The sequence below is a fragment of the Propithecus coquereli genome, unplaced genomic scaffold (genome assembly GCF_000956105.1).
Source record: "Propithecus coquereli isolate 6110/MARCELLA unplaced genomic scaffold, Pcoq_1.0 Scaffold135, whole genome shotgun sequence".
Lineage (NCBI taxonomy): Eukaryota > Metazoa > Chordata > Mammalia > Primates > Indriidae > Propithecus > Propithecus coquereli.
The window spans coordinates 70,365-87,125 of NW_012137747.1; the positions used below are offsets into that span (position 1 = coordinate 70,365).

The 16,761-nt window shown below is 52.1% G+C and overlaps 1 protein-coding gene across 3 annotated transcripts in view; it reads left to right on the forward strand.

Annotated features, from left to right (window-relative positions):
• The window catches only part of RASSF5 (Ras association (RalGDS/AF-6) domain family member 5), a 68,712-nt gene extending 53,608 nt beyond the window's left edge, over positions 1-15,104 (forward strand). For 2 of the 3 annotated variants that reach the window (XM_012638822.1, XM_012638824.1), the window contains 4 exons: positions 9,831-9,941; positions 10,941-11,238; positions 11,765-11,880; positions 13,426-15,104. In XM_012638822.1, the coding sequence (XP_012494276.1) occupies positions 9,831-9,941; positions 10,941-11,238; positions 11,765-11,880; positions 13,426-13,578 (678 nt within the window). In that variant the 3' untranslated portion in view covers positions 13,579-15,104. The remainder of the gene's footprint in view (positions 1-9,830; positions 9,942-10,940; positions 11,239-11,764; positions 11,881-13,425) is intronic. The other variant, XM_012638823.1, reaches the window with a different exon arrangement.
• Positions 15,105-16,761: the final 1,657 nt, after the last annotated feature.

The window sequence follows — 16,761 nt, forward strand, 5'->3', positions numbered from 1 at the left end:
TTTCTAATTTTAGTAGAGACGGGGTCTCGCTCTTGCTCAGGCTGGTTTCGAACTCCTGAGCTCAAACAATCCGCCCGCCTCGGCCTCCCAGAAAGCTAGGATTACAGGCGTGAGCCACCGCGCCCGGCCTCTCCTACAGTTTTGCAGAGGACAGAAGAGCACATGGTGTCCCTGGGACCTGCAGCAGAGAGGAAAAGAGAGGATGGAGTCCCTCTAGACCTGAGTGGGGGTCCCTGGGGCTAGGGTCACAGATGTACTGGTTGCCCCTGGACTGCCCTAGTTTTAGCATTAAAGTCCTGCACCCAGAGAAACCCTCACCCCTGGCAAACCAGGACAGTCGGCCGACCTACCTGCGACTGAACAGCTGGAGAGCATGGCCAGCGTATCCAGGCGGCACAGCAGGCGCAGAGCCAGGGGCCCACAGTACTTCAGAGGCCCATAAAAATGTTTTGATGTCCTTGAAAATAAGGAGGAAAAAAAATGAACTTTTAAGTTGAAGAAAATACAGGATGTTAATATATTTGTCTTTATACCAGTACAATCATCAAATATAATTTTCAATGTTTTTTTATGGAGGAAGGGTCCCATGTCCCCAACGACAGAAGTGCTCAGGAGCATGAAAGTCACGACGTGGCCCTGGCTGAAAGGACTGGCAGGGATCGAGGTCAAAGGCATGAGGACTCCCATGTTGGGTCAGTCCCCACTGACCAACCTCTCCTTTGTCCTGCTAGACAAATGACCACTGATGATGGTGATGATGATTCAGATGATGATGCGCTAGCTAACGTTTATTGAGTGCTTACTGTGTACTCACATTGTGCTAAGCACTTTTGGATGCACGGTCTCCTTTAATCTCCACAACAAATGTGTAAACTGCATTTCACAAACAAGATCTGACTCTCAGTGAGGTTGACTTGCTCAAGTTCACAGACGATCAAGGGCATGGCCAGCACGGGCCACCTGTGGCCCAGCGTGCATGGCAGCGTGGTCTAGCGGTCAAGAGCAGGGATGCTGGGTAGTAAGGGTACCTCCCTTGTTGAGTTACTTAGGGGAGTGAATGAGATCCTGACTGTGAAGCCCTCAGGGCGGTGCCCGGCTGTTGGCAATTTTTACTGTTATAATGGGGCACTGCGGGGTTTGGGCTTGGTTCCTTGCGGTTTTTGGTTTCTTCATGGGGCTTCTGTTCCCTGGTCCTGACTCACCGTCGGTGAGCTGCTCCTGTGCATAGACTGAGATGGCCACCGAAAGAATGGGGACCCTGTGCCCAGGCTCCGGGACATGCTGGCACCCTGGGGAGCCTCCTGGAATGACCTTCACCACAGGAAGTTGATCTGGGCTGCCTGAGGCTTTTTGTCCCCGATTGCACTATACGTGCTCTGGCGTGCCACAGTGCATGCGTCTCTGTCTTCCCTCCTAGATAATCTAGGGGCTCCCAAGGGCAGGGACCACACCCTGTCTGCTTCACCTCCCAAGGTGCCTTTCACAGCCCTCACCCAGAGGCAATCCAGTCCGTTTCTGTTGACTGACTGTCGACAGTGACATCTGCTCTGCATTTTTGTCTTTTGGGACTTCAGATTCTTTCGTTGCTCAGCCCCCCACCTCGTTTCCCCTGCTCCTCTGCGACACGCTGCCAGAGCTGTTTGCATGGATGGTTCGATGCCGAAGCCCCTTCCTTGCTCTGCAGCGAATAACCTATTGGACAACACAGTTTAGGAGTTTCTAACCCTTCTATTTTGGGGACGATGGACAGCTCCATGGAAGGACCTATGGAAATCAACCCTTTCACTGCCATGGGTGGGACTGGAATCTATCCCAGAACACAGGCCCTTGGGGGCCTGGGAGGGGGCCCTGCCATGAGGTCCCGTGGGGCTTCCTCTTTCCCTTCTGGTTGAGATCATCACAAGGGGACCAATGACCCTTGAATGTGGTTTGGACATTGAGCAGGTCGTTTCAAACCCAGCCCACACAGATGGGTGGCTGCCCCTTGCCTTCGAGGTTCCCATTTAGGGCAGGCCCCCAGCCATAGCAGGCATGTGGGGTCTGAAAGGCATCTGCAGACGGTCTTTCTGTAGGAGATGCCGCAAGCTCTCCTCCGTGGCTCAGGCCTGGAGATGCTTCCACCCGAGGGGCGAAAGAACTGCTGCTGACAGATTTGCTAAGAGCTGAGAAAGAGGAAATGTGGCAAAGGCTCAAGCTTCCGGGGTATTTTTTGTTTTGTTTTCTCGAGTCGTATGAGTTAAGAAGGTGTAGACCTACTTGAGCTTGGCCCAGTCTTGCTGACGAGCAGAGAAAGCAGGTAGTGAACAGTGAGAAAAGTAAAGTCGTAGGGGTTAGAAATGTTAAGTACTTGCGAGACCAGGCGTTCCTGCTGCAATCAGACGTGCCCGGCTAGCTTCCGAGAGGCCCCCCATTCCCACACCCAATTCTCTGAAATAGAAGAGGAAGCAGTGATGAAAAAACCACCTTATCTTATGTGGAAGATCTGAATCCTGCAAAGGGCCTTAAAGCTTCTCTGGTCTCACTTCATGATTCCGCAGATGAGGAAACTGAGGCCCTGAGAAGGGAAGTGACTTGCTGAAGGTCACAGATCATTTGATGGTCTTATATTCATTCTCACCAGCAAGCTGCAAAGAGCCAAGCCACAGGGCTGGCTTCCAGCCAAGGCCCTTGGCATTAGACCTGTGGGGCGCAGGACAGTGGGAGGTGCTCCTGGACCTGGCTGTCTGGTGTCCACGGCCCACAGTGCACTCTGGGCTGCAAACCACCCCGGCTGCCCTGCCACCCAATCAACAGGTATTTATCTGACACCTCCTTGGAGGTCAGCCCAGTAGTTAGCCAAGCCCCACAGAGGGTGCCAAAGAAGTTTAAGCACCAGATAATGTCTGTCTCCCTCCAGGGAGCATCTAATTGGGGAGATGGGATTAACATGTGTCAAGCAATCATTAAACAATGAAAAGCAGCATATAATTAGGTGTCCAATGTAGCCTTACAGGTTCTGAAATCACCTCTATCAGTTTTTGCAGTATGGATTTAACATTAGCAAGCAGCTGCAGAGGTCCGTGACACGTGGTCATTTGCAGTTTTGCTGCAACAGGAATTGGAGGCTTTGGGGCCATGGGGCTGGTGTTCAGGAGTGAGTCTCTGAGTCAATGAGTGGGCCTAGTCACCCACCTGCATCCCTGCCCCCACCAGCTTTCTTACCTCCTCCTTGGAGAATGGAGAGCGAGCAGAACTCCAGTGAAGGGACCAAGCCTTTGTCTACTTGTGAAAAGTGTCCATTAAGTGAGAGTGAGGTTACAAAGGCCCATTAACTGGTGCTGTGAGGAAATACACAGGAAACATAGGAAGTCTGATTCAGGAGAAAGGAAGGGACCGCGGCAAAACTATGTATATCTTTCTCCATTTGGGAATCAGGGATCTGATATTAGGAGAGCAGAGAATGGGGAGATTGCTATGGGCTGGAGAAATTTCATTGGGAAACTACACGGAGAAGATGGAACTGGGGGAAATGAGGAGTACGTATTCTAGTACGTAATCTAGACTACACAAATGACGGTGTAAAGCAAACCACTGCCTGTGGGCCAGGTTCTATAAATAAAGCTTTATTGGGACATAGCCACACTCCTCCAGTGGCTGCTTTTGTATTACGATGGCAGACTTGAGTAGCTGCAACAGACTGTATGGCCTGCAGAGCCTAAAATAGTTACTATCTGGCCTTTTGCTGAAAAAGTCTGCCAATCACTGGAGTAGAGAAAGAAATGAGCGAACTCTGAGGGTATGAGGCTAATCTAGAATAAGTGCTCAAGGAAAGTGAGAAATGAGGTTGGCTCAGAGGGGTAGGGCTTTGTTCATCTGGGATGGTAATAACAATACATGCCTTTGGATAGATTTGATCATTTTCAAAACGCTTTCATACCCATTACGTCATTTGATTTTACCTTTGCACAAACCTTATGAGGCAAAGGATTTTTATCCCAAATTTATAGGTGAAGAAACTTAGGCTTAAAGAGGTTATCTGACTTTCCTAAGATCCCATAGTTTATAATGGGAGTGAGGAGGCGAACACACACTGTGTTCATCCTGCACATACTTACGGAACCCCTACTATGCGTCAGGTTGGAACCAGGCTCTGGGATGCTGTGGGGGACAAGACAGGTGTGGCTGCATCTCTCCCAGAACTCACTCCAGTTGAAATCCAAGGCTCACTGCACTGTAACTCCTAGGAGTAACTAAGACCTTTTTTTTCCACCGTAGGCGGTGGGGGACCATGGAAGGTTCTTGAGCAAATATTTACTATCTGCCTCATGCTCAGTGCCACCAAGCATGAGAAGAGCTAGAAGTATGCCGGGCATGGTGGCATACACCCGTAGTCCCTGCTCCTTTGGAGGGAGAGGTGGGAGGATCGCTTGAGGCCAGGAGTACAAAGCTGTAGTGCGCTATGATCAAGCTGTTGAGTAGCCACTGTGCTCCAGCCTGGGCAATATAGCAAGACCCTGTCTCTAAAAAAAGAAAGAAAGAAAGAAGTAGAAATATGATGTAAGTCACTAAGAGCTTCAGTCTAGTTGGGAAGAAAAACCTAGACAGATGATCCACTTGGAGGTTAATATAAATAGATGCATATTCAAGTACTAGATAGTACAGTGTTAGCTTTAGTGGTAGGAGGTTAGCTTTAACCTACTGTGGCTCAGTTTTCTCTACTGTAAAATGGGCATCATAATAGTATCTCTCATAAATTTGCTTTCAGGATGAAGTGAGCTAGTACATGCCAGGTGAGTAGAATAGTGCATGGCCCATAATTAGATGTACTGAAGGATCATCATCACCATCATCATCATCATCATCACTGTCATTGTCATTCAGGGCTGAGGTCATTAGAGAGGCCTTAACAGATGGGGGGACTTCAGAAGGGCAGACAGGAGTGATATTATGGTGAAAGTACCTGGCAGGAAGGAGAAAAGGCTGACAAGTTTAAAAGGAGAGTGAAGTTTTTAGCAAAAATAAGGTTTGTGTGATGGAGGTCAAGAAAAAGTGGGCACGAATACATATGGCGGCTGCGGTACTGCGGGTGGGACGTGCGTTGTCCTCAGCCGCTCCTCACCCTGGGATGCCCCTCTTGTTGCTGCAGCCTTCCTGGGGGCCCTGTGCCCACCTGGGGACACTAGAAGCCACAAGACTCATTCGGAGCCTGTCCTCGAGCATTGGGTCACTCCCCAGTGACCATAATTAAGACTTTGTATATGTCATTGATTAGAATGCAGAATTAGCCAGCTTCGTTTTTGTTGTTTTAAAAATAGAATAAAGGAAACCTCGACTTAGGGTAAATCAGCTCTGAGATAGGGCCCAGACTACAGGGGCGTGGCCCTCCTGACTTTGCTAAGAATATTTCAGTGGAAACATTAGGGAATCGCTCGGGGAGGGGCTTCCCTGCTCTGACCCCAGCACCCAGCCTCTGCTCTTGGCTGTACCCCAATAAGCTCGAGAGCTAAAAGAGGACACAGCCATTTTCCACAGCTTAGCACGTGCGAGCACAAACCTATTTTTCCCCAGCGCCCTGGACATGCCGGGTGCATTGAGAGCAGCTCAGCCATCTGCTGCGAAGGCCAGGGGCTTAATCAGAGCCTGCCACATGCACAGAGACGTGTAAACCCCCGAGGAGAGACACCTCACAGGCCAATGCCTACATTTGTCAAATCGTAAGAGTTCCCCATTCCGTCTCTGTCTTGGGTCACTCCGAGAGACCAAACTCTGTCTGCTGGATTCCTAGCTGTGTGCCCACGGACAGAGACAAATCTTTCACTTTGAAGACTTGAGAGTCTGTCAGATGAATGGAAATTGAGGTCTTTGTCTCACTCTCGGAGGATTACTGTATTATTGATCTTGCTCATACCACAGATACTGCCTTTTAGGTCAACCTTTGGGGAAGCATATATTTGTTGGCGCCAAAGTGTTAACTCTGCAGCTGGATGGGGACCCTGGAGGTCTGGAACTGTGAGCGGTCTCTCTGTGTTAGTTCTTCCCAAACGTTGCTGCACGTTAGAATCAACTAAGAGATTTGAAAAATTCCCATGCCCAGGCTGCACCCCAGACCGACTAAATCAGAATCTAAAGCCCCAGTGGCCGTGCTTCTAAAGGTTCCCCAGATGATCCCACTGTGCAGGCAAGTTTAAGAAACACTGGTCTAGAGCTGGGCGTGGTGGCTCAGGCCTGTAATCCCAGCACTCTGGGAGGCCGAGGCGGGAGGATCGCTTGAGGTCAGGAGTTTGAGACCAGCCTGAGCAAGAGTGAGATCCCGTCTCTACTAAAAATAGAAAAATCAGCCAGGCGTCGTGGTGTGCGCCTGTAGTCCCAGCTACCCAGGAGGCTGAGGCAGGAGGATCGCTTGAGCCCAGGAGTTTTGAGGTTGCTGTGAGCTAGGCTGACGCCACAGCATTCTACTCAGGGCAACAGAGTGAGGCTGTCTCACCAAAAAAAAAAAAAAAAAAGAACCACTGGTCTAGATTCTACACCATCTCCTGGTTAGGAAGAGGATCAGGGAGCCCTCGTGGCTGTGGCTGGCTGGCTGCCTGCTTTGGGAGGTGATTCATGCAGTCCGTGGGTCAGATCTCGCCTGCAGGATCTGCTGTGGGCAGCAGCCATCCCAGACCTGGGTGCTGACATTCCAGGACTGTGAGGTTTGTCCTGTTGGCCACGCGCAGGGCTCCTGGCCCTCCCAGATGGGCTCCCCGCCACACCCGGAGGGCCTCAGCATGGTGAGGTCAGAGCCACTGTCTTCTGCGTCAGCCCTGGAGGGCAGGGGCACCCGCGGCCACTTGCGTCACTTCCCCAGGTTTGTGGTGGGAAAGAGAGAGAACAGACGGGCTTATCTGCTGAGAAAAGGGGAACCGGAAGAAGAAGAAACTTTAGGCTAGAGCAGCTCTGACTCTCGCTGTGTTCGGAACCAGGCCTTTGGAAGCCACAGCACAGCTGCCTTTTCCTACAGGGAAATGGCTGTAGTTCGGTTGGAAACTATGAGAGGAGCTCTCCCAAGAGCTTCTAGAGTTTTCTTTGTATCATTTAGCTCTTTTTTTGTAGATGAGTATGAGAAAGCTATTAACTCCTGAGGAGTGACAGCCTACTTGCTTCAGAGACAGTCCCCAGACAGCTGGTCTTTCTGACCGGAAGCTCTCAGAGGGAAGGCAGGGTAGGGCCAGCGCCGGGCGCATCTGGGCCCATAGAGATGTGCCCAGCTGGTGGGCACCGGGGGCGGGAGCTCCAGGAGCCGGCTGAGGGAAGGGAAGGGGAATGAGAGACTCCATTTTGAGGGTCCCTGGGTTAATGACTGGCAGTGAATAAGGACAGTCTGTGAGGCTCATACCACTTGCTACTCACCTCAGGCAAATGGGAGATGTCCAGAGAGCGCCTCCCCTTGGGTGGTCCTCCACAGAGTCAAGCCTAGTCCGAGAGGCTGAGCAGGCCCGTAGGAAGAGGGTAGGCCCTGCATCCCGGAGGCTGCATCGCACTCCAGAGGTTAGAAGTCCCTCCCTCCTTGCCATCTTCACGGGTGACACGCAGCCTCTGGGTCCTGACCCACTGGTCAGATACGTCTTGGATGAACATTTCACAGGCTGGGTGATTTATAGGCCTTGGTTTAGCAGCTGCTCAGCCCTGCAGCATGGAGTTTCAGTGGTCACTGTGCGGGGGGTGGGCCGGCCCCTTCAGCAGAAGAGGCCACCCTAGGTGAATTGAGAAGAACAGGGGCTCCAGCCTTAGGTGGACTTAGTTCCAGTCTCTATTCAGCCACTCACTAGCAGTGAGACCACAGGCACGTTTGTTTCTTTCTTTTTTCTTCTCTCTTCTCTTCTCTCTTTCTTTCTTTCCTTTCTGTCTTTGTTAGAGATAGGGTCTTGCTCTGTCACCCAGGCATGAGGGCAGTGGCATCATCTTAGCTCACTGCAGCCTCGAACTCCTGGGCTCAAGTGATCCTCCCACTTCAGCCTTCTCAGAAGCTTGGGCTACAGGTGTGTACCACCACATCCGGCTCATTTTTCTTATTTTTTTGTAGAGACGAGATCTCGCTATGTTGCTCAGGCTGGTCTCAAACTCCTGGCCTCAAGCGATCCTCCCTCCTTGGCCTCCCAAAGTGCTGGGCTCATGGGCATGAGCCACCATGCCCAGCCTGGCGTGTTTCTTAACCTCGCTTAGCCTCAGTTTTGTAATCTGTAAAATATAGGTAGTATGTAAGAGAAGGTATGCAAAAAAGCACCCAGCACAATGCTGCTATTAGCAGATCAGGAGCCCCCGAGCAAGGGTCCAGAGGCTGCAGACAGGCCATGATGAGAGAGGATGTTGGCTCCCCTCTGTGCTGAGGGGTGGGGTGGGTGGGAGGCTGGAGCCGCACTCAGGCCCAGCCACGTCAGCTCCTCTCGGCAGCCGGAGCCTGACATCGCATCGGTTCCGTGGGATTGGAAAGTGGGAGGAGGAAGTGGTGGCATATTCTTCAGTGGGGCGTGTCTCCCGGAGACAGGCAAGGGAGGAAGGTCAGACGCAGGCTCTGTTGTGGGCGCCCCCGTGTTCCACTGGGTGGTGTGTGATGTTGGGGTAGCTGTGAAATTCCCAGCCAAACCCAGACACCCACAGGACGGTGTCACGTGGTGTCAGAGTCATCCCTCTCTGGGCCTCAGTTTCCTTATCTGCCAAGGGAGAATCCTGGTCTTCCCTGAGCCCACTAGATTTCCAAGATCAGGCAAATTCCCAGCGGGTTTGGCCAACCTCTTCCAGCACGCTCAGCCACAGAGGCACAGCGTGACAATAAAGCCGGGAAGGGAATCGGCCGAGGGGCAGAGTTGCTTAGACCCCAGAATTCACCCCTGTACTCCCTCTTCTCCCCTTCCCCTTCCCCGGGGGTCGGAGGAAGAGGGCATCAGGGGAACCTATGAGAAGAATGAATCCTGGTGTTGAGGAAGAACACAACAGGACAGACCTGCAATTTCTGTTCAGTTCTGTGCAGACTGACTGCAGGGCACCAGGCAACTTGCCAAACTCTTCTTCGTCTTGGTAGTCTCACCTGTAAAATGGGCGTAATAAGCTATCTTGCAGAGTTTTGGTTTGTGAGAATTAAATGAGATAATGTATGCCAAGTACTTGGCACAGAGTTGGTGCTAAGTCAATGCTGTTGTCCCTCTGCCCCTGCAGAAGAGGTTTATCTCCTTGCTTATCTCGGAGGGCTCCAGCTCCTCATCGCTGCCAGTTCACGCATTCATTTGACAAATAGACATTTACTTCTTGTTACGTGCAAAGCACTGTGACCAGTGACATGGGGCCTGAACTGTGTTTGTGTGTCCTTGGTCCTTTGGGTCTGGGGAAATTCCTGTCTTTCCCATCAGCACACGCCGGCACACGTGCACACGCCTGTCCCTCCAGCTTTGTTGTTACTGCCTCGAGGACACAGAGCATGGCTTGCATCTGCCATGGCGTCTAAAGGCACCTTCCCCATAGCAACCGTCCATATGCAAATGCCGCTCTGCTCCTTCGCCAGATCCTCGGTCAGGGCCTGTGTGCCAGACACGTTCGCACTGGTCTCGAGACAAGCCTGTGGGGTAGGTGCTGTTCCCATTTCACTGGTGAGGAGGCTGAGGCTGAGATGGGAGTTACTTCCCCAGGGGTGGCCAGCTCGGCAGTGGCGCAGCTGGGATCTGACCTCTTGCTGTCTCACTCCAGTCCGTGCGATTAGTTTCAGGGTGTGGGGCTGGTGCTCCATTCTTCTTGGTCAGGCAGGCCTTTGGGAGGGCGTGGACGTCCCCTGCTCATCCTGAGAACCACTGCACACCCACGCCCTCCTGTGTCTGTTCCAGAACGTCTGTAGAGCTGTGGAGGAGACGCGGCGCCCGCCCACGCTGCAGGAGATCAAGCAGAAGATCGACAGCTACAACACGCGCGAGAAGAACTGCCTGGGCATGAAGCTGGTGAGCGCCGCCCCGGCACCCCTCTGCTGGGCGCCTGGGCTCTCCCTCTGGGTGCGGTGGCTACTGCCCTGCACGTCCCTCCCCTTTCTCCTGGTTTCCAGAGGCCTCCGAGGTCACAGAGGGCTGACAGCCGGGGCGCTGGCCTCCCGGTGCTTTAGGAAATAGAATGGGCTTTGAAATAAGATCCTGATCCAACCTCTGGCCCTTCCACTTGTTCACATGTGACTTTGGGAAACTTTCTTAACTTCTCTGAGCTTCATTGTAAACTAAGAGATCAAATGATATACAATGACCCGGGGCGTGGTGTTGCTTGGCCCCCAGGGAGCCCTTGACAAGGGGAGTTGGCAGCAGCTCTCCTTCCTGCCCCTCAGACTGTGCAGTGATCAGAGGAGAGGGCACCCAACTTAGCACCGGCTGGGAGAGGCCAGCCTCAGTGGGGAGGGGAGAAGGTAGGAGAACCCTGCCCCCTGCTGGTGGCTGGCAGCAACTGGCTCTTTGGGGCTTCAGCCGACGGGACACCAGCAAACCCAGTCACAAATGGGTCTGGTTTAAATCTTAAAGGCTGTGGGTCTTTTGTAAAAAGATGCAGGAGGAAATCCAGTGGGCTGGTTCTCCCAGGGCTTTATTATAGAGCCTTCCTGCTCCTGCCTGGTTCAGAGGTGCAAACTGGAGAGGCCACCCGCACCTTGCCTCTTAGAGGGGGACTCACCAAAGGCCGTCGGCGTCTGCCTGCTGGCAGGAGGTTTGGGGGCAGCCAGCCTGAGCCTCTTGAGAGGGAAAGCCACTGTAGCTCCCCAGGTCCTCTCTGGCGGCTGGACACTGTGGGCCTTCCCTGCCCACGGCGGGGAAACGTACCTCTGCTCTCCAGCAGCCCCAGGTCAGCAGAAGCAGGAACTCAGGAGACAGGTGGGTGCTAACTGGGGCAACAGCCCAGCGCGGCAGATATGACAATGCAAGACAGACCTCCCTGACCCCATGTGACGTCCCCCCCGCTGGCAGAGTGAAGATGGCACCTACACGGGTTTCATCAAAGTGCACTTGAAACTCCGGCGGCCGGTGACAGTGCCTGCGGGGATCCGGCCCCAGTCCATCTATGATGCCATCAAGGAAGTGAACCTGGCGGCCACCACCGACAAGCGGACGTCCTTCTACCTGCCACTCGATGCCATCAAGCAGCTCCACATCAGCAGCACCACCACGGTCAGCGAAGTCATCCAGGGGCTGCTCAAGAAGTTCATGGTCGTGGACAATCCCCAGAAGTTTGCACTTTTTAAGCGGACACACAAGGACGGACAAGGTATGAGAGATCGCAGCCAGAGCCGCCTTTCCCAGCTCTGTCCACGCTGCCCTCCGAAACCCCTGCCAGCCGCGGGTGGGAGGAGCGGGCTTCTCCTGTGTCCCGGGGTCCAGCCGTCCACGTGGTATTCAGATCTGTGGAAGAGCCACACGCGGAGGACTCTGGGCAGGGAGACGAGAGCAGCGAGCTTGACAGGGCAGCTGATGCCTCTCTTCGTGTCCCCACTGTGTGTGTGACCTCAGGAAAACCGCACCTGGGGCTCCCACTTCCCAATCTGTGTGATGGGAGGAATCCGCCCACCACTCCTAACCTTCTAGATGATGCGAAGGGAAACATGCTTCAAACTCTGAGCAGATACCCACGATAGAAGGTTGTCGCCCCTTTATTCTTGTCAGGTTCATGTCATGAGGTCGAAAGGACCTTATGCATGTCCACTTCCAGATATGAGTCCCCCAACTCTGCACTGCCCATCGCCCCGTCCTTCTTTTCCGAGATGAGCCCCCAGACCCCCCTTCTTGCTTTGCAGTGCTCTTCCAGAAGCTCTCCATCGCCGACTGCCCCCTCTACCTGCGCCTGCTCGCTGGGCCTGACACTGATGTCCTCAGCTTTGTGCTAAAGGAGAATGAAACCGGAGAGGTGGAGGTAGGTCTGGACCCTCTGCACAGACCCAGCCCTCGGGGCACCCTCGGTGGGTGCAGGTGGGTGTCGTCCTAACCACCCAGCATGGGTGGGGGCCACGCAGCAGCAGCAGCAGCAGCAGCAGGAAAATGGCTGTAGAGAAAGCTGAGTGGGGGTGAGCACTGCACGCGGGTTCGGCGCGTCAGCCGGGATCGTAAGCTCCCTGGGGGAGCGAGTCAGGGCCTGTGTCTGGCAAGGCCCATGGAAGGATTTCGTGTGCTTTATTCCTGAAAACTCAGGGTGGTGGGGAGCTGAAAAACTCCCTGTGTTCAGGCCCAGGCTGTTTTTGCTCCAGGAAGGCCTGAGGCCCAGCAAGCTCCACCTCTTGGCTTCACTGGGTGTAGACATTTTTGAGCCATTTGTCTGTCTCTTGTTCTTAAATACTGACCTCCTTCCCCCTAGGGGGGCTAACTCGTGTCCAGTCTTGTTCTGTAAACTGGGGTGAGACCAGGCTGGTGCTCCCCGTGTCCTGGGATGAGTGACCGAGAGCAGGGGAGGGTCTCAGGGTTTGTCACACTGTGTTCAGTGGAGGCCTGGGGTTTTGAGGTGCAGTCTTGGGGGTCATTGTGGAGTTCTGGGGGATCTTGGCAGGTGGGGCTCAGCCCCTTCTTCCCATTTCAACCAGAGCAGCTCTGCCTTCCACCTGCCTTATACATTGGCGTCTGTGGAAGATTATGTTTGGAAAAAGTATTCCACTGAAAGTGTGGAATTCCACTGCTGGCCCTGTGGAAAGCTCACAGGCCTGGGCTCGAGTTCCAGTTCTGCTCCATGAGCTACGTGATCATGGTTATGCCACCTTCCCTCTGTGGACCTCAGGCTTCTTGTTTATCCGGTGTGGGGACTAAATTACACAAACCCTAATGCTCTTTGTGCTTAAAGAGCTTAGGAGTCTCAATGCTTAGCCCCATGGGGCCTCTGTTCCTGGGTTAGCCTGAGAAGTCAGACTTGCCTTCTCCCCTGAGAGGCCCGGTCCCTCCAGGCAGGCCTGAGCCAGGCTCTCGTGATCTCTCCCAGCCATGGGAGGTAGAAACCCCCATTCCACGGCAGATAAGAAAGCGGGCTGGGAAGGGTGGAGTGATGTGCCCGAGGTCACTTGGCTGGCGAGAGGTGGAGTCAGGCTCACACCCGGCTCACATCCTGAGTCCACAGCCGCTGGCCTTCCCATGCCTCCCGAGGGTGTGCATGTTGGGAGCTGGGGGTAGTCCCAGCATCACTGTCAAGAACTCAGCCACTACATAGAAACTTAAGATTATTGATTCTCCAAATAAAAACATGGTTCATGGACCAGCAACTCTTGGTCCCAAGATGCCAGGATTTGGAATTTTGCTGCTGGAATGACAGACGTGTAAAACCCAAGCTTCCTTCACTGCACCTGCCTATCCGGTAGCAAACTGTGTGTGGATCTCACGTGTAAAGCGTGGGAAGGAGGAGGCAGCAGGGCCCCGGGGGCCGTCTCCACTTCTAACCCGTCTCCTGTCTGTTTCTCCCCGTCTCCCTGTCGCCTCACAGTGGGATGCCTTCTCCATCCCTGAACTCCAGAACTTCCTCACGATCTTGGAAAAAGAGGAGCAGGACAAAATCCAGCAAGTGCAAAAGAAGTACGACAAGTTTAGGCAGAAACTGGAGGAGGCCTTAAGAGAATCCCAGGGCAAACCCGGGTAACCGGTCCTGCTTCCTCTGCTCCCGATGCTCTCGGATTTATTTTTATTGTTAATTATTATTTTGCAACAGACACTTTTTCTCAGGACGCCTCTGGCGGGTGCATTTGTGCCCGCCCAGCAGTTCCAGCCGTGGCACAAAGTCTCTTCCGTGGACGAGTGTTTGTGCGGGCTTGGCTCCTGCTCACCCCGACGCTGTGCTCCTCGACAGGCTCTGCCGGGGATCAGAACTCGTGTGAAACAAACAGCGCTGTCCTCCCTCACTCTGCAAGCCTTCTGCAAACCAAACAGTTGCCTCTCTCGTCACCGGACTGGAACCTACCACGCCAGCCAGCAAAGGAAGGAAGGAAGGTTTTAGAGCTACGTGTTCTTTCTCTGGCTTTGATTCTTCTTCAGTGTCCCTTGTTTGCCACCTACAGTACCTTTATTTATGAGTGAAAAATTGTAGCACATTCCCTTAGCAGGTCCTAGCTAAGACCCTGAAAGTAGGGTAATGCTCATAAAAGGACTGTCCCCACTGCCCCAGGGTGCCCGCTGTTCATGCAAAAGGGAAGTTCACAAAGCCCCTGGCCCCAGAGCTCAGGGTTAGGAGGACCAAAGCTAAGACTGGATCAGAGGGTTCCAGAGAAGCTGCAGCCTGCCCTGGCCCTGGCCCTGGCCCTCACTGCCCAAGAGACTGTGCACATGTAAACCCAAAGGCATGTATATCTGCGTATGTGTGGTACTTAGTCACACCTTTGTCAACAGCTATTTCTTTATAAGTTACAAATTTGAATTTAATATTGCCGTAATCCTCATGTGTTTCCACCAAAGGGAAACCAGCTGTTTATCATTTTAAAAGTCTCCTGCTGAGTAGGGAAGTCAGGCAGTAAGAGAAAGCCAAAAAGCGATGCAGAGAACCTCCTCAAAGCTGTCTTCACTCTTCCCCCAGCCAGCGAACAGAGGAGGGCCTGGGCTGCCTCAGTTTCCCCCTCGGCCTCCAGCACTGCCTCCCTCCTCCCATGGGGATCTGGGATCTCCAGGTGCTGCCTAAGGAGTTGCCTTGATCACAGAGGGGGAACCTCCAGCTCAGCCAACTCGGAGTCCTTTCTGTTCCGAAGCACGGGCCAGCCCAGCACTGCGCTCAGTGAGCCCGCGGGCCTGGCCTCCCCGCTGACCTCAGTGCCTTTTTGTTTTCAGAGAGAGACAGGAGCAGGGCGTGTGTGCCTGGAGCCCTGCTGCGGCTCACTTGCACCAGGAAGTGGACGACGGTGGTGTGGGAGGCGAGGCCTGGAGAGCCCTCCCTCTGGGTATGGGCTGAGGGTCACAGACCTCCTTCCCATCTGGGTGCCTGAGTTTTGACTTCCAAGAAGTGACATGAGACCACATTGACAGGGAGGCTCAGATTCCTGACTCTACATTTGTACTGGCTTCTTGTTTAGGGGGGTTGAATCCTAAAATAAATTAGTCAAACAATGCCAGCAAGTAGCCAGGACTGCGAAGACACTCCAATGCAGAGGGAGGACTTGTAATCTTCATTCAAAGCAGGGCTGGTTTTCCATTCCGGCTTTTGGGAACCGTTTTTTTTTTTCTTTTGCCGTTTTTTTTTGGTTTGGTTCAGGCCCCGGTTTTTTCTGTTGGCTTCGGAGTTTCCTTCCTTGGCCCGGGTTGGTTCCCCCTTGCCTTGTTCCCGGAGGGATTGTTGCCCCCTTGTCATAGGAACTGTGTGTAGTCTTCAGAGCTGCAAAAGTAACATAAGCTCGCAACTCTAAGATTTTTTTAAACCACAAAAACCCTGGTTATCTGCCATCTCATGCTCAGCCTTATCACTTCCCTCCCTTAAAAGAATCTCTCTCCCTGCTGTGTATTAAAGGGAGCAGGTAGAGTCATTTCCCTTCGTCCTGCATGTCTCTGACATTAATAGAAGGCATGGCTCCTGCTGCAACTGCTGTGAATGCTGCTGAGAACCTCCCTCTAAGGGGATGGCTATTTTATTTTTGAGAAGGAAAAAAAAAATCCTGTATATATATATATATATATATATATATATATATACATATATATATATATATATACACACACACACATAAAGGCATATGGTATATATAAAGAGATAAGGGTGTTTATGAAATGGAATAAATGTGGGAAAATTCAGACTTTATCTAAAGCACAGTTAGACCCAGGACCTATGCTGAGGTCTAAGCCTCTGAAAAAAGTATGTATAGAGTATCCTTCCCTCCCAGAGGTGGGTATAACTGCTGGTAGTGCCTTCTATGGTTGTGTTGCTCAGTGTGTAAGTGTTTGTTTTGAGGATATTTTCTTTTTAAATGTCTTTCTTATATGGGTTTTAAAAAAAGTAATAAAAGCTTGTTGCAAAAATGATTCATATTGGAAACGTCTTCCTTGAACTTCACCATCTTAGGGAAACTGGGAGTTGGGGAGAGATGCGGGAAACAGAGACAATCTATATTTCTTGGCGGAGTCAGATTTTCTTTTGCCAGTATGCAGAGGAATGAAGGCTACTGTTCAATAATTTGGAGAAAATTGTCCAAATGTATGCACTGGAAGGCACTGCCTAGGAGACCAGCTATTCTGTTATCTCCACGGAGCTGGAGAGCCAAAGGGACTTACTACAGAAGGAGATAGTTAGAAAAAAAGCTTTCTGCAGCTAAGGGTGATTGAACACCAGGACAGGCTACTGAGGTGAGCAATGATTCTTCTATTTCTGGAACCATTTAAGAATAAAATAGGGCCAGGCACAGTGGCTCATGCCTATAATCCCATCACTTTGGGAGGCTTACTTGAGGCCAGGAGTTTGAGACTAGTCTGGGCAACATCGTGAGACCCCCATCTCTATGAAAATTAAAAAATTAGCCACGTGTGATGGTGCACACCTATAGTTTTAGCTACTCAGGAGGCTGAGGCAGAAGGATCACTTGAGCCCAGGAGTTTAGAGGTTGCAGTGAGCTGTGATGGTGCCATCACACTCCAGCGTGGGCAACAGAGTGAGACCCTCTTTAAACAAACAAACAAACAAAAGATAGATAGGAATGTGTCTTTGAAAGTTTAAGATCATTTCAACTGGAGAACGAAGACTAGATGACCAATATGGTCTTTTCATGTTAGCACTCTCTCACTTCCATCAAAGGAACATCTCAGTAATCACAGAAATAATCACATAAAAGTTATTAAAAATAAATTCTTACCT